Here is an 18,692-nt window from a genome sequence, read left to right on the forward strand (position 1 = left end):
AAGCCGTAACTAGAACGCACGAAACTTGTTAACTACCAAGAGCTACAAGGAATGAGTAGAACCTAATGATATAGACACAAAGAGGACTACGCTATTCTCGTCAATTGAAACTCTGTTAGTAACAGTTACTGTGAAATGAAATGAATATTGTGATTTTAACCTGTAACATAGTATGTACGTACGCTGAAGTCCTTTAGAGGTGATGGTGTTACTGTTTAGTTATTCTCGATTCTCTACTTACTTACGCTGTAATCACCCCTCCAAATAGGAGTGATCTTAGACATAATCTAATTTTATACATAATGATAGGATGAAATATAACAGCTCGATTTTACGAAGTCTGTCAAAATCCAGTTGAATAGCTATCAAGGAAAGGCTATTCAACGGAACCCAATCAAAAAGCCTGTACAGCATGATGGATTTGCTATTCAACCGGGTCCGATCGAATAGCCAGTACCTATTTTTAAACTTAGGACAAAAAATGCTGGGTATTCATAGTTTAATTAAGGGTTGTGGAATTGGCGCCGTTTGAATACCTTTTCTGTATATTCGAAAGAGTAATCAAAGGAACCGTGCAAGATTCTAGCGGAAATCAAAAGAATGTAATATATGGACAAAGATAGACCAGACATGAAAAACAGACGAAGACAACAAAGAACATGAAATAACCAAAATAATACATACTAACTATCAAAAGTAAATGAGCAACTCGAACTCCACTAAAAACTTGGAGCATGGACTAGGTGCACAGGTAGGGTAAGCGTCCTCTTGTTTTTTTTCTAGAAACATCCGCCGAGCTGCTCATAAAAAAGTGAAGTCCAGGGAAGATGGAATAACGATCCACGAGTTCATTATGACGACCATAAAACTTCCGTAGTTAATCTGGAATAACAATGCTGGTTCTAGTTACCGGTACCATTTTAATGCGGTTTTTTTTTAAACACTGTTCAAATTCAGCGTTTTCGGTTTTTTAAAGTTCAATTTGCTCAGTTTTTTCGTTGTGATTGACTAAATATACGTTTATTTGGCAGCAAGTAAAATATATATATAAATCTATTTATCTTTAAAGATACATGCATTTTTTAGAGAGTGCACCACTACTGTACATACATTGGTTCATTAGAAGAAGAAAAGCGAAGCAGAATGGAGTAACTAGATGACAACTCGAAGCTAAACACCAGGACCGGATCCATACACTTTGAAAATGATGGATGCCAGTCGAGCTTCCTCAGAAAAATGGGTGGGGATGGGGGGTTGCTAGGATATTATTTGCAATTTTTGTTGTTGATTCTACACATGAAAATGACAAATTTTCGAATAAAAATCGAGGTGGGGTGGGTTGCCACCCTTGCATCCCCTCTCTGGACCCCCACTGCAAGACACTAATAGAGGTAAAGCAGATAATTTCTGATTCCTCAAAAGGACTGATAAACCTTATGAAGCTAGGTATCCATAAAGGGCTAAAGATACTGATTCCAGAAAACAGTGTTTATTTATTGTTTCAGATCACCTTTGACCTTCCATTAAAGGGGGTGGTTAAAGCCTTATACAACTAGTTTAACCCCATCAAAGAATGATTCACTAGTTGATTGTGTGCCTTCCTAGAAATCAAAATTTTGTTTTAATTTTGTGCATGCAGTACAAATTCAAAAACATAGACAAAAACAATGAGCAAACAGTAAGAAAGTGAGAAGGCAAAGATAGGCAACAAGCAGAAAAAATTATAAATATTTATAACTTTATATCTTCCTAGATCATTAATTTCAGACACAGTTTAACAATTCTGTTTTAAAGTAGTAAGTCTTAATCATATAATAAAGAACAGTAGACAATGGACAGGACAGTTGTTTTTTTTATCAAAATCACCTAACCTTGTAGGTACATAATGTCATAAAATTACTACAATCTACAACTTTGGTACTTTCCTTAAAAATATAATTAAATACAAATGGCAATGTGTTTTTAGATGTTTTTTTTTTTGAAATATTAACACCCTGGAGGATTCAATTGTGGAATTGACCATCACATATTGAGTTTACCAAAGACACTTCAGTGGAACCAATAAACCATTATTTGCAGTAAAAAAAACACACACATCTTTGTTGATGACAAATTTCCAAATTGATAATTTATATCAATTCTAATGCAACTATTGAATATGTATGTGAAAATAACAATTACAAAATCAGAAAATAACATCTGTGCGTAAAAACTTGATGACGTTACCAATGAAATTCAACTAAAGTTGCATTAGAATGTTAATGTAAATACTCTTTTTTTCAGATACAATCAAATTACAGGTACATTCTCAGTTCTTCTGGAACAAACAAAAAACACACATAATAATTAATTCAACAGATTACATCAGTAGATACGTGTTGATACCCTGTACCATCAATAAACATTACATCTACAAAAAAATTTTTCTACATTTACAACATGAATTTTTTTTTATAATAAAAAAAAACATTTGACAGAAACCTCATGTAAAAAAAAAGCTTGGACTTTTTTGTGATATGGCACTTGTGACAAAAAATGATACATAGATTATTCTCGTTATGAAGCATAAAAACTTGTATGAAAAAGACATTAAAAACTACTAAAACAGACTTCTATCGGAATGAAAGGATTTACAAGTGTTAAATTTGGTTGAAAGTTAGGAAACTGCTATAGTTATAACCGTACCATAAATTTGCTACTTTTCTGGCTTAAAATAACAACAGATTTTTTACCTAGTGATATCTTAGCCTCTCAAGTCCTAACGTTCAATTATACAGGCAAAATGTATTCACATGACCTTTACCAGAATCTACTACTGCAGATAAATTTTGTGACAGACTTAACATGAAATTTGTGAGAATTGAGCCTTCACACAAATTTCACATGAAGATTTCACATCAAAATTATTTAATGTGAATTTCACATAAAAACCACATGAATTTTACATTGATAATATTTGTCTGTGAAGTAGTGGGCTAGTTACCTAATACTGTAGCTTAGCAACTAGAGACTAGTGTAAACTTTGATCCAGTTGTATCACTAGATGCTGTGAAAAAATATTGTAATATAAAAATAAAAAAAAAAAGAAATTTGTAGAAATTTACTCTAAAGCTTATACAAATTATTTTCTTTACGAAATATTTCTAGCAAAAAGTGGCACACATGAGAAGCACATGGTTTGCAACATATGATAATCATATGAAACAAGTGTGATATGATAATCATATGTTTCTGTTATCATGTGATTTCAAGCCAAAAATAATTAAACTATGAAAATCATATGATAATCATACAATTACCATATAATTATCATATAAATTGAGCATCATATGTGATTATCACATGTGGCTGTGTTTAAGCTCAGATGTACAACATCCAAATATAATATTATAGTCTCATACACTAATCTAAATATAGTACCTTGTAAAAATATTATTTATTTTGTAATTTTGCTTTTTCTTTGTTGCTTTCTTTTCATATTAAAACATGGCAGCATTCAAACAGAGTTAAAAAAAAGTTTTATTTATTTACATAAAATACTGTTTGTAAATTAACTTTTCAATATTTTAATTGCATCATTTTATAAAGATGTAAAAAAACCTTCTATAATTCTTTAAATGATACTACTATTAAATGACACAGTACATGTGTTGATAAAAGTCAAAAAAAAAAAAGAAAAAAAAAGAAATATCAAATGATAAAAACGTTACTTTTAACTGAACTAATAACAACTTACTATCTTAACAAAACAGGAACAAATTAAAAAAAAAAAGAAACCTCATTTTTTTCCCTCAACTCTTCAATTTCAATCAATCGTTAGATAAGGAGAAATATGACTGCAATACATCTCTCTATCAGCCTTAACTCAACTGAAATTCAATGAAATTGGATTAAAAAAAAAAACAAAAAAAACATTTCTTCTCAAGTTTAAACACAAGCGTACATAACATTAACTGCCCTATTTAGTCAAAACTAAGATAACAATTATTGAGCAACGGTAATCTTTTACCTATTAAAAGAATGGTAATATTTTACCTACTAAAAGTAGCTGTTATTGAAAAAATCATGAACTTTTAGAAACAAAATGGCATGACTTAACCACAATCTTCTGCCTCTTCACAATAGATGTTTCAATATATTTCACATTAATTCAGTAAGATATAATATTGCCCATAGATATGATACCAACTTGCCTTTAAATGGTAGGATGTCACTGGTTTCGAAAAAAATCTCAAATTATGATTTAATTCTTCCTCGTCTCAAAAAATTAAAATCAGAGCTCCACAATCCTAAATAAATTGCAAGTGAAAAATAAATATAGTCAAATATTCTTAACTATTGTGCATACTTTGTTTTAAGAAGTTATTTTTATTTTTAACCAAGTTGAACCCCCCCTCATAAAAAAAAAAAAAAAAAATTGAGTGATAAAGACTATAAAAATGGAATGTAATTGCTGCTTCATATATTATTTATTACTGAGTTTTGGAGTTTTGGACAAATCTATGTTCATTTCAAGGTGAATAGAGTGGTGAACATTTTCCATTAATGCCACAAAATTCTCCTGCATGACTCTTTCAAAGACAGCTACTTAAAATAACTAACAAACTAACAAGAAAATAAAAAACTAACAAGTTCTAGGCACAGCCAAGGGCAATAACAGAACTAAATCAACAGTGTACAAAGAAAATTAAGGATTATCTCCCTTTATTAAAAAAAATATGTACCATATTTAAATAAGTGAAAATAATTTATCATGAAAGGCTGAATAGGCTAAACTATAAATCTGCAAAAAATGTGTCTAGCTCCAGAACAATGAACAATTCAACCTTTTCCTCCCACATATTTTTAATAATACTTATTTTGTATTTCAATGAGTTTTCCTGTGTGCTGAATTTCATGAGCTATTCAAAATTGAGGTAATAAATTTTAGAGGTTTTTAATTTTCATACTGAATGAGACGTAATTCAGACTAAAATCTGGCAATAAATCATTTCATGAATTTGGAATACTTAATGAAAATAGCCAGAATTAGAAAATGGGAACTGTAAGATGCTGACAAACGATCAAGGAATTGATGAGGTATCAAAACTATGACTTAATTTTGATTGTAAAGTACCTTAAATGTAATGAACAAAAGCTTTGTATGTGACATAGCAACAAGAGAAATGATCAAAAAGCAAAAAACTGGAACACAGGAGCATACACATATCAAGGCTTGATATAAGAACAAGTTCTTAGTTTTGATTTATCTTTATCAGTCTATTTCAATTTACACATTTTGCTAGACAACCATTCTATAGCATCAATCTATAAGAATAGTCAACCTGTCCAAACAAATTTTTTGTTTCATGTAGCAGGCATTTTAATAAAATAGGTTACTGTTAACCTATTTAAACAAAGTTTTTTTCTTGTAGACAGGCGTTTTGAAAACTACAGTTAAAGATGCATGTATACAGACTTTCAAGGATTCCCTAAAATAATACTGTAAACCTTATAATTTTGTTATTTTCACCGTAAGACTTGTAACATGAAAATTAAACAGTTGTGGATATTTTCCTTCTAAAACTATATAATCTGATTAAATAAGTGATCACCAAATCAAAACTGTGCAAAAGTAATTTATATCTGATACCATGAAACAAAAGCTGATGGCACAAATATTTACCAGTTTACAGTATCGTTGACAGTTGTTGGATTCATGATCAATATTTTCTGGGCTGTTCCAGTAAAACATATGAGGGACAGTAGGAAGGCATTTTATTCTTTGTATATGAGTTAGTGTTCAAGTCTCTTGACAACGTATGAAGTTCAATACAAAACCATAGAACTTCTATGGGCAACTCCCCAGGTGAAAAAGTGTCTTCTCCAGGTACCCTCATATCTTAAATGGAACAACCCTCATCTGCCAAGCATGTTATTAATGAAATAGCCCTCAATCAAAAATAAAATGATAAAAGCACTGCATAACAATTTAATAAACTAACAATAACAAGATACATTAACATTCTACACATAACTCCATCTAAAAATCAGGCAGCTTCCAGGATAAAAATGATTTTCTCAACAGGTTTGTTTTGTCTTGCATTAGACATGACTTTACTGAACTAATTAAAACACAGAAATCTGAAATCAGAAGTGTTGGAATACACTATAAAAACCAAAGTAGTTACAGTAAAATAAAAACATGTTTGCTGAGTTCATAAAACACTTCATTTACAATTAAAAAAAAAAAAAAAAGGGCTATGATGCACATGTAACCATCAATTTTCTCATATTCACAATATTCAAAGTGAAACCTTTTCATAAATCCTAATAGGTAAATGCATTATAAACAATAGTCTAACTTTATATATTTTTATTCTCTTTTTCTGTTTTTAATGGTAAAAAAAATATTTAAGATTGAAAAAAAAATGACCGCTTAGTGTAGAAAACTAACTTAGCAAAAAAAAACATCTTACATGGTCCACAGTATGTAGCATTATAAATATCATATGATTCTCGATTTTAATGATGTCAATAATTTTACCCTAAAGACCTTTATTACCCAGATATCAATATCTAAAATTGAGTGGAAGATTAATGACAGAGTTGTCTACCGTGCTGTGAAGATAAGGCTTTCATGGAAATGATGATAGGACATTTGTCAAATGACAGACTACAAAAAAAATAGTTTTAAACCAGAACAGATTTAAATGACATCTCAGTGCAAACTTTTAAAGTCCACATATTAATAGAGCAATGAATCCCAAAAGATAAGCTAAGTTAAAAGGTGACACGGTTTTACATTTCATCTTATCATGAGCTGCCTGATTCTAGCACAGAGTTGTAACTAAATATCTACACTAAATTGCAAAGGAAATGGAACTCTGTCCCTATTAAAAATAAATAAATAAATGTTTTCAACAAAACTATATTTCTATACAAATACCCTATTGTTGAACATAGGTTACTTAGGCCTTAAAAAAAATATCTTGATTCCTTCTTCCTTGCTTTAAAAATAGCAAAGGTATATAGATAGGTAGGTAAAATTCATATTCAGAAAATATTTTTTGAACAGTTTATATGGAGCATAAATAGAACTTAACAGGACTTAACTAGAAACACTGATCAAATGTGGGTAGTCATTAAGAAATACAAACAATTAGGGTAGGTTAAGAAGCAGGAACCAAATAAATTATTTTTTTGGCCTTAGACATCTTTTGCAAAAATAAAAGACTTGGAGATCAAACATATGGATAAAAATAGCATTAAAAGACACATAGCTTAAACAGTCTTGGTTCACTGTAAATTAACATAATTGATAGAAAGTTACAGGATGCAATTTCCAAAACAGACAAAAATCTGAATCCTGAAAAAACTTGCTTCATCTGCATCAGCATTGTGTTTATTCATATTGGCATGTGAGCTAATTGATAGAAGTCTGGGTCATCTATATCTTCATCATCGGAATCTTCTTCTTCTTGGTCAAGCTAAAACAGAATAGAATTACTAAGCATTTCTACTGCATTTTATTTTATGTTTTGATACAAAGAAAGAACTAATTGATTAGGAATAAGTATTGGATGCAGGTAAATTCAACTAAGAAAAGTAAATATCAGTGTTCTAGGATAACCATTTCCTGTTACCCATAGAAAGTACTTTTTAAGGTCAGGACAGTTTAAAAAGAGATGCTAGCCGTCCATGGTTTCTTTGACGTTATTTTAGCGCCTGTGATAAAGCGTCTGAATGATAGCAATGATTATCATTACAATATGAAATTATAAACAGAATACATTATACAACAACCCAGATTTGTATTTTCACAGATCTTTTATGACCAAAAAGGTTGCATATAGTTCACAAATGCTTAGTATGAACAAATAACTGACATCTGAAAATACTTGAATAATATTCTAACTTAAGTACTTCAATTTGTACGCTTTTCTGGGATGTGTTCCCCAGGAGGTGGAATGGGGTACCCCTGGTGTGTTAAATGCTGGGGTTATCAGGCTATAATACAGAAAACCTGACCACAAACCATAGTGGTGCACCGTGTTGGGAAAGATGTCACATTCCTTGCACATTAAAGAACCCTGCTGTAGTATTTGATAGGAGTAGGAACCTTTGCACTCCGCCACAGAAGGCTAAACTGCCCAACCTTACCCATCCCGCCCCTTTTCTAGTGGCAATCAAAATATTTCGACCTTATTATCCTTGTGTCCCATCCCTTTTTCTCATTTCATCATTTCATGTTCATTTTATCATCCCTTTCATGTTCATCATCTGAATATAGCTGAAATATTGCTGCTTGGACGTTAAACCACAACAATCAAAAATCAATCAATCATACTTCACCTCTTAACACAAGGACTTGACTCTTATTTGTATTCAAAACACAAATGAATGCAGTAACCTTAAAAATATCAGGGAAAGTTATTATACTGACTGGGAAAGTAGATTTTGAATAATGACTTTCCCTTGGAAAGTTGACCTAACAAAAAAATCCTAGAACACTGAAATATGACCTTCAAATCTGACCTACAACTCCCATATTGGGACTACCGTATAAAGGATATGTATACACTTACCTCATGTAACTCTGGATGAGTGAAAAATCGAGGTAGAATCCTCATTCTGAGAGGTACCAGGAGAATAACAAAAAGAGGAAAGGCAAGCGCCGCTGCAGTAGACTTAATAACCAATAAAGCTATTAGTAACACCAGTTGTATTAAGGTAAAAAAGTGCATCTTGAAGGTTTTCACCTGAAAACAGAAACAAATATTTAAATGTTATGATATCTATTTTACTGAAGATATATATTAAAAACTGTGAGCACTAATGGACTCAACACCCAGTAGCCATAGTAACTTTTTATGATATTAGTACACCTCCAAAGGTTAATTTCTTTGTTTTCAGGCCATGTTTCATGTAAACCAATGAGGCAGAGGAACTTCTTTCTAGTTTTTTATTGTCACAAAAAAGTGAAGATGTTTCCTTTTACATTGTTCATAAACATTTTTCTTTTTTATCTTCTTGATATGGCAATAAAAATTGGGTTTTCTCACTATAGATGAAAGAGTACGTAAAAACCAAGTAAATATTTTTTGGGGTCTTTTTATTACTGTACAGCGGGTAATTTTACCGGGGATGCTTATTTTTGTGCATATTTGCAAAATATTTACACTGGGCTAAAGTACTTTGTGCCACACTAATCATCAGCCAAAATTAGAAATGCCACATTTTTACATATACCATTTTGCCTCAATTTTACATCCGCCATATGGTTTTCTTTGTTGTTATTTTCCTTGGTACTTACCCTACGAACAAACCCTCTAGAAGGATGATATTTGACTGGAATGAGTAATAATTTGATTCTTTTGTACATCTGTACACCACTTAGTGCTGAAACACCCAAATACAGGAACACACCAAACATCACAGCCGTTGGAATGGATTTGAGGACTGGCTCCCAGAACAATGAAATACCTGAAAACAGGGCAGATTGGACTGAAATAGCTTAAAATAAATGAAACGTCATACAAACTAGATATCATGATAAAATAAATGGAAATAACAAAATAACTGGTTTCCTGCCCTAAAGAGATGAAATAGTAAAAATACAGTATTTACTGAATTGCAATGAAAATTTCAAATGATCTGCAAATCAGAGACTTCTATATTGACAGAATAGTAATATCTACCTATGATAATATTCATGACTAAAGCAGTAACTCGTTGCTCTTTCACAGACATTAGTTTCGGCTTCTCTCCAGGTGCATGATGGGTACTCATTACACTGAGTGCTGAAACATGTGCGATTGTCCGTACAGTGGCGGGGCACATCCATGGCAAGCCTAACAATGAACACATAAATACAGTTACACCAACCAAGACTTGGTCCAAATGGAATCCTGATCCTTTCTTCATCTTGAACTCTTTCTTATTTAATATCATTCTGCAAAATAAATGTTACTGACATCATTTAGTCTGTTTATAAATTTTAGAAAACATTACTTGTTACTGAGTTTTATTGTCTTTCATGAAATATGTCAATTTACCATAAAGTGGGTAATTTTCATTGGATGCTAATTTTCACGTATTGTAGCGGTCTGTCTAAAGATGCCAAAATAAATTCCACAAAATACTCTAGGCTTCAGTACTCAGCACTCCAATTAGCATCAGCAAAAATTAGAAACACGAAATTGTATATACCCTTTGGCCTCCAAATCACCAAATTTTATATCTGCCAAAAATTAGCAGCCATTAGGGTTCATGGACCTAATTGCTTAGGTTCTTGTGTTGTTAAAAAATATCCACTAATAGTCCGAAAAATATGGCACTTAGAGTGTATTTGGTTCCAGCATAGATCATGATTTTTTCGAGGGTATTCTCATTCCATGCTGGAATATAAGTCAAAGGGAGCAAATAGATGACTGATTGATTGATTGTTGGGGTTTAACGCCCAAGCAGCAATATTTCAGCTATTTTCAGGCGATGAACATGAAATGGATGATAAAATGAACATGAATGATGATGAAATGAAACAAGGGATGGGACACAAGGACAATAGTGTCGACAAATTTTGATTGCCACTAGAAAAAGCGGGGATGGGTAGGGTTGGGCAATTTAGCCTTCTGTGGCGGAACGCAAAGGTTCCTACTCCTATCGAATACTACAGCAGGGTTCTTTAACGTGTGAGGAACGTGGCAACTTTCCCAACACGGTGCACCACTATGGTTTGCGGTCAGATTTTCCGTATTATAGCCTGACAATCCCTGCATGTAACACACCAGGGGTAACCCATTCCACCTCCTGGGGAACACATCCCAGTTGCTCTGTGGGCAGAGCAGCTAGCCCTCAGCTACATTTCTGAGCACTATTTAGTTGCCTTTTACGACAAGCTTAGCGCTGCTGCAGCCCTATTCTTTTGACACCTGGACATGTAAGGGGCCTAATAGATGATACATGCAGAAGACTACTTAAGATATATAAAGTAATCCTGAACTTTTTTAGAATATTTGAGTAAGGAAACCATCATGCTGACTATAGAGATTTGAGGTATAATTATTTGCTTGTAATTTGATAATTTTCTAAAAAGTATCCTAACTCTAGAAAGAAACACCAAACAGAAATATTCAAAAGAGCAGTGCTCAGTCTCACAAAAAATATATTTACATTAACAGGAACCATAAATTTTGACCCACTGACATCCAATTCAATTTGTGTTATTGTCACTCAAGCTTCCATCTGATCAAATCTAATTCAAATCAAATTAGTTGATCAATTATGTTGTGGAAACCAAGTATGAAATGAATAATTGAAAGCCATCTGACAAACGATGGAAAGGCAAAATACAATTAAAGAAGTGTACTATTTAGAAAGGTTCATTCATGCTTACTCAGTGATTAGTGTTTCTACAATGAGTAACATCGAGATGAAAGCCCCTGGTATAAGATTTACTCATAATTACTTGGTGATTTGAGTTTCTAGAAAGAGTACCATCAAGATAATAGCCCCTGGTATAAGATTTACTCATACTTACTCAGTGATTTGAGTTTCTAGAAAGAGTAACATGAAGATGAGAGCACCTGGTATAACTGAGGCAAAGATAATGTATGTCTCTATTTTCTTTTTCATTCCCATAGGATTGACAAACCAACCACGTTCATGCTTCAGTGTTGGCTCAAAATTTGGCTCATAGGATAATTTCTGAAATTGATCAAGAAAATGCATAGTTTTATTTTAGGTTATAAAGGAAGGTAAGGATAAAAAAAATTATCTGGCCATTATATTGAGGTAATATCAGCCTGTCTTTTAATTTGGGATGCAAAGCTGAATTTTTTTATGATACATAAAAAATAAAATATTAACACAATAAACGATCCTGCCTTTTTTTCCTTATAACCTGTTCTGCCTTCTTATTTCATCAAATTTCATCCTAGTGGTTCCCTAATTTGAGTCTAAAAAAATATAAAAAATCATTTTTGAAAGCAGTTCAACTTCTGAACCAGCAGCTGTTTTCAAAAAATAAAACAGACAAAAAGAAAGATATGTTTCTTTTTAATGACAAATTTTCAAACAGAAAATTTTTCTAAAGGTATAAAACAATATGTAAATTGGAAGCTTCTGTATCAAACTTGATTTCTACATAATATGAAACTAATTTAACATGTTTTTTAGTCTAAAAGGGTACTACTGTACTGAATTCCCCTAATTAATTGCAAAACAATTAATGACCAAAATCAGGCAGAAGAAAAGTAATACCTGAATCTCCTTGCAAAAGTTTTCTTCAAAGTATATGTATGTTAATCATTGTTTCACAACCACAAATTACCCTCTCACATTAGGGGTGGGGACTCCCACAAAAGCAAGGTAAAATTTATTATCTCCCACATTAAAATGTCAGATTAGTGGGGGGTTTTTGGTTAAAATTACTATATTTTCTGTAAATAATATTAAAAAAATGAATTTTACATAAAAAATAATTGCTTTTATGTAAAAATCTCTCACATAAGACGGGGTCAGTGGGGGAGAAACTCCCAAAAGAACTGTGCCTAAGGTGAACAGGTATGATGTCATAGAAAAAAAAAACATTGAATCTATGTGCATATGACATTGTTAATGGGCAGGAAAAAATTTATCAAGTAATGCTCACCTGAGTATAAACATTTTCACCGATAGATAAATCAAACAGCACCATAAGAATAATGGATATCACTATACCAAAGTCCCCTAAAGCTCTTCTGGCCTGAAATATACAAAGATATAACTATACAAAAGTCCCCTAAAGCCCTTCTGGCCTGAAATATACAAAGATATCGCTACACCAAAGTCCCCTTAAGCCCTTCTGGGCTGAAATATGCAAAGATATAACTACACCAAAGTCCCCTAAAGCCCTTCTGGCCTGAAATATACAAAGATGTAACTACATCAAAGTCCCCTAAAGCTCTTCTGGCCTGAAATATACATAGATATAACTACATCTAAGTGCCCTAAAGCTCTTCTGGCCTGAAATATACGAAGATATAACTACACCAAAGTCCCCCAAAGCTCTTCTGGCCTGAAATATACAAAGATATCACTATACCAAAGTCTCCAACAGCCCTCCTAGCCTGAAATTATACAAAGATATCACTATACCAAAGTCTCCAACAGCCCTCCTAGCCTGAAATATATAAAGATATCACTATACCGTAGTCCCCTAAATTTCTCCTGGCATGAAATATATAAAAATATTACTATACCAAAATCCCCAAAAGTTTTCTGGCCTGAACCATATGACAAAGTATTACAAGTTACAATATATGACTTTAGGTCTGTGTTGTGTGTTGCTTGTTACTGTGTGTATAGTTGTTAGTTATTGTGTCAGTTTATGTGTTTTCAATCATGTTTTTCCACATTTAATTCCTGCCTTTTATTGGCAAGTCAGCATTTTCACTTGTCTTATCAGTACTGGTACATGTCATCAACTTTTGGGGTACCACAAAAGAAGGAAATTTTCGTGCTGTCTTTTTTACTCGGTTTCAGATATCAGTATTTTTTCAAGAAGATCTGAATTTGTAATCATTCCCAAAATCCCATAGACAGTTTAATTTTTGTGTTAAGGGTCTTGCCACGAAAATATCACAGTTTACAATGCCCTAAGACAAATGCGGATAATAAGTCAAATTCTTATTCATTCATTATTAGAGGACTACATAAAATTTACAAATGTACACAGACAGACAGACAGCTGAATTCTACAATTCCTAGTTTTAGTCAAATATCGACTAATTCAGCAATTATTATAACACTAGTTGTAATTACTTGTTTTTATGAATATTAGGGACTCACCCTTCTTCCAAGAAATTTACTATTTCTAAAAATTCTGAGAAAGTATGCCAACAGGAATGTCCCTAATGTTAATATGGTTGACATTAGAGCAGTGTTAGGCATATTCTTCACTTCATCCTTGTGGCCAGAATAAATATGGTGATCACTGGTCTCTTCGTGGTTCGTTAAATTGCCAAATGAGTATCCAGTATTGGTTGAGTTTACTATTAATGGTAAACTACCATTTAGAGACAGTGTGTCGTTACTAGATATATTCTTGGCATGAGAACAGTAATCTAACACTAGAGGATGTTCATGAAATGTCTGAAAAAAAAAGCAACAAAATCTCTCGGGTAAAGACATGATACATACTTTTCCCCCCTTATTTTGGTATTCAAAGTTAATTAAAACAGGAATGAAATCCAAATAAAGCTTCCTTCTACACAGATAAATAAACACATATAACTATAATATTATTAAAATCTCTCTCAGCATTATGAATTATTAAACAATGTACAGATAGAAGGACAACCATCCATTTCTATATAGCACCCCTCAAAGGCAGGCATATATATAAAAAAAAAAAAACTGTCAACCGAACCCTAAATAAACCAAAAACATGTCTAAACTTAACCCTGAATAAACCAGAAACCTGTCTAAACCAGACATATTATAAAGTCTCCTCATTGTCAGTTCAAATGCATTTGGAACCTGTATAAAAGTGCCACACATGAAAATAATAGTTTGCAACATATGATAATGATTATCATATGAAATGGGTATGATATGATAATCATATGTTTTATATAAAATGGGTATGATATGATATTCATATGTTTCAGATTGATATGATTATATCATGATTTGTTCATATACTTGACGACAATCCATGTTTTTCACTAATTCTATGGAAATAATCAATAAAATCATGAACTTTGTGAAAGTTTAACAAAGGTACTATGAAGGTATTCCCAATCCGTAGAAGCATAACTTGCAGTCATAATTAGTAGAGAATACAGAAAATCTGTGTAAGTAAACACTGCTGCACTCTATACACGGCTGACATTGAGACATGTAATTAAAAACACAATAATTATCACCCTCCCCCCACCCCCACAAAAAAAAAAGGTATAGGTCCTTGGATTTTATTCTGCAATGATGACGATAACATAGCACAAAGAAAATAGAATTACCCAATTTTACAATTAATGAACAAAATTTTCCAGCAGTAATTAAAAAAAAAACCTTTATGAAGTATAAACATGATAATGCATTTAACTTTTACACATGTACTTACATTCTGTATCTTTTTGATGACTTCAAATATAAAGATGAGTGAAATGAGGATGGCAAAAATTTCCTCCGTGAATCTGGAAATGTATCGAACAAGAAAACTGCTCTCTAAGGCAACAGCCACAATAGAGATCATCATTACCCAGAATCCAATCCATACCCGCATTGTCAAAAATTCTATATTATTGTCTTTACAGAACTGAAAATAAAATTTTAAAATTTGTTTTAAAACTGCAAAGCAATATTAAATAATTTTATTGAAGAAAAAATGTGTTTGTTACAACTTAAATGTGCGGATTTCATTCTGTCATCTTGTCAACACAAAAGTTTTGCTTTGTCTGAACAATAAAAACATATAATAAGCATGATAAACCATGAAGGAAGCTGCATGACAATTAGTAATACTCTGACTTGTATATCCTTAAATAACTAACAACATATACCTTATCTATGGGATCAGGACAAAAGCCCCCCAGACCAAAATCCCCGGACAAAAGCCCCCAATGAGAAATTATTTTATCAATTATGAATAATATTTCTATTGATACTGAAAGTGTAAAATTTGAATTTCTTTGCAACTTCTACTATGTGGACTGATATAAATAAAAATGTATATATACTGGCATTGTAAAATTTAAACATTTATTTCATTTTGAAATTTTATTTTAGTCTAAGTTTTAAAGTTTAGATGAATGGTATAATCAATTAGTTATAATGTATTTTGAACTTTGACCTTTTCATGATGTTCATAATTGCTTATTTAACTATGATAACAACTTTCAATTAGTTTGAAATTGAAGTCAATCAGGAAGTAATTAATTGAAGCCATTTGATTTTTTGTTAATCATTTCTAAATAGAATTAAAAAAAAACACACAAACAATAAAAAATGCAATATAAATATATAAAGCAACAAAACAATTCTGAAATTCGATCCATCCCCTAGGAGCCAAGATTTTCGCAAAAAAAATTTTCTCAATCAGTTCATAAATAGAAAAATGGTTAAGTCCCACGAAACAGGAAGTTATCTGACAGCACCAGAAAATTGGCAACAAATATGAAGCCACACATCAAATTTGAAATCAATCCACTGATTGAGAGCGGAGATAATTACGGCAAAATTCAGATGGACAAACCAATGAAATGTCAAATGGACAAAGGAATTTGAAATACCACTCACTTATAACTGTGGGTTGACCATGGTTTTTTTTTACCAGCTGTAACTATTGTATCACAATTGAATTCAGTTGAGTTATTCAGATTGCGTAAAAAGGTGGCTATCTTGAGAGATGAAAATGCTGGACCATACCAAGAACCTCACAGTATGTAATTTTTTGGTGAAACCTATGACAGTTTACCTTACCGATGCACCTGGTGTATGCTCCCAAGTTTTGGTGAGTAAGAAGTTATCATTTACTTTTGTTGCTTCGTATGTGTTATTTTGGTTATTTCATGTTCTTTGTTGTGTGTGTCTGTTTTCCATATCTGGTCTTTATCCTTGGATAATATTCTTTTGATTTCTGCTCAAATCTTGGTTCCCTTGATTAAGTACTTGCTAAAAAAACAAGGGCCAGCTCAGCCATAAACTTACATAATAAAGGGACTGTTCAAAAACCAAGACAGGACCAGTAGCACCAACAAGCATGAGAGGTTGTCCTGCCAACAACGCAAAAATTATACCACAGAGAGAGGTACTAATCACAGTTTCTTTGACACCTAAATAATCATAGGTCTTCTCACCTGAAATAATATAATATAGTATATGTAATGTATTCATTTATTAGCAATTCATTATTTTTTTTTTAATTTAAGAATCCTTCACAACCAGGGATGATTCTACAAAGTCAACAAACAAGGAATTGGAAAAATTGAAAGTAAATATACAGTAAAAAAAGAAGCATAACAGTAAAATATGGACATGAAATAGTGGAAATCTGCTAAAAAGGACAAAAACATCCCTGGACACTTGTATATAATGAATGATCAGCACAAATTAAGAAGTTCACAAGTAATGAAGGCTCTTATATGAACAGATCTGAAATAAACAAAGCCCATACATATTTTGACCTGCATTACCACAGCACGTAAGTATCTTCAAAATGTAAGTAAACACTAGGCAAGTTAAAAAAAAAAACAACAAAAAACAACCCAAAAACTACAATGTATTGTGAAAAATTGGCAGAATTTAAAATGCTGAAATGGTGAGCTAAAAATAATAAAATTTCTCCCTAACAGAAGTTGCAGATCTTCACTAAGTATATAAACATTGTGCAAAGTTTGAATAACTTTTTCTAATCATCGAAAGCACAAAATATAAAGGAAAATTTCACAATCAGTTTTTGCATTATGTCAAATCAACCGTGACATCCCTGATAAACGTAATAATGTCAGTTTTGAACATTTTGACAGAACATAACATTTCACACTTTCAGGCTTACTATATTTCCTGTTTCAAATTCAAAACTGATGTAATTCTGTATTTTAATACTTACTGATTTAAAGGTTATACTTACTGAGAAGACCTCCAAATGCAATACATGGCGAAAAACATGCGAAAAATATAAAAACAATAGCTGCCAAGGCTTTCAAATTAAATCCATCCTTAAAATCACTAATATAGTGTGGATAGCGTCTCTTGATATCAAATATCAGACCACCAAATAACCGTCCTGTCCTCTTCAAGGGATCCAGGGGAATCTTATCCTTTTTCTCCTTCTCCAACAGAGCTAAAATAGAAAAAAAACATTATAGAAATTTAAAACTTAAAATTTGGGCATGTAATAATCACAAGATTTTAAAATAGAGGTAATGTTTTCTTTAATTTTACTTTGCAGTCTATTTAAAGCTACTTTTCATGATTATCAGTAAAAAAATTATTCATATCATTAAAACTCTCATCTATAAAGTGAAGACCTTGCAAATGACTGAAACAATGTAGACTAAAACAGAGAGGCATAACTTGCTTACAGACAGACAAGCTGTAACTCCTTTTAATAAGGCTGATTCAAACCTAAAATTCACCTTAACCGTAAACAGATCAATGGCTTATCCTACCTTGCTTCTCTTCCTCCTTTTGTTTGATTCTACGTTTAGCCTTTGCCCTTTTTCTTGCCATATCCATAATGGGCAACAATGTTTTCTGGTCCCAGTCACCAGGGGGCAGCACAATAGACTCATCGAGAAATTCATTTATGGCACTAAGAAGCTCCCCTCGACTCTCTGCTCTGTATGCAACATCATGGAAATGCTGGAAACAATGCATCAATTTGCATTTCAATGAACTTGTTATATTTCAAAAACATCAGAACAATTTATATCTTTGCAAGTACAGGGCATACAGTACATGGGTTAATAAAAAAATTAAATTTGGAACAAACTAATTTTAACTTCATTTTGTTTTTGTGAAGTTTTTCTTATTAAATACAACAATTAATATTTTTATTCAATTTTAAATTCTCCATTTTTAAATATAATTTATTGTTTTATTAATGCCACATGCTATGTATTCCAGACCACCTTTTTTATTTCCTGCTTTGTATCATTTCAATTTTCCACCTCTAAAGACAAGACATATTTTTAAACACTTCCAATCACCAACACTATACATAT

General features: G+C 32.0%; 1 protein-coding gene across 13 annotated transcripts in view; it reads right to left on the minus strand.

Moving 5' to 3' along the window:
• Nucleotides 1-1,716: 1,716 nt before the first annotated feature.
• LOC148599361 (band 3 anion transport protein-like) overlaps nt 1,717-18,692 on the minus strand; it is a 74,044-nt gene continuing 57,068 nt past the window's right edge. For 12 of the 13 annotated variants that reach the window (XM_088559516.1, XM_088559518.1, XM_088559507.1 and 9 more), the window contains 11 exons: nt 18,138-18,330; nt 17,597-17,809; nt 16,675-16,823; nt 15,089-15,283; nt 13,813-14,115; nt 12,635-12,727; nt 11,522-11,688; nt 9,681-9,934; nt 9,296-9,465; nt 8,568-8,741; nt 1,717-7,469 (listed from right to left, as the gene is read on the minus strand). In XM_088559516.1, coding sequence (XP_088415642.1) covers nt 7,389-7,469; nt 8,568-8,741; nt 9,296-9,465; nt 9,681-9,934; nt 11,522-11,688; nt 12,635-12,727; nt 13,813-14,115; nt 15,089-15,283; nt 16,675-16,823; nt 17,597-17,809; nt 18,138-18,330 — 1,992 coding nt within the window. In that variant the 3' untranslated portion in view covers nt 1,717-7,388. Of the gene's footprint in view, nt 7,470-8,567; nt 8,742-9,295; nt 9,466-9,680; nt 9,935-11,521; nt 11,689-12,634; nt 12,728-12,785; nt 12,936-13,812; nt 14,116-15,088; nt 15,284-16,674; nt 16,824-17,596; nt 17,810-18,137; nt 18,331-18,692 lie in introns of those variants that run through there. The other variant, XM_088559519.1, reaches the window with a different exon arrangement.

The sequence above is a fragment of the Perna viridis genome, chromosome 13, assembly GCF_037379345.1.
Source record: "Perna viridis isolate PV_CMFRI_1.1 ecotype Kerala chromosome 13, ASM3737934v1, whole genome shotgun sequence".
NCBI classification, from domain to species: Eukaryota; Metazoa; Mollusca; class Bivalvia; order Mytilida; family Mytilidae; genus Perna; species Perna viridis.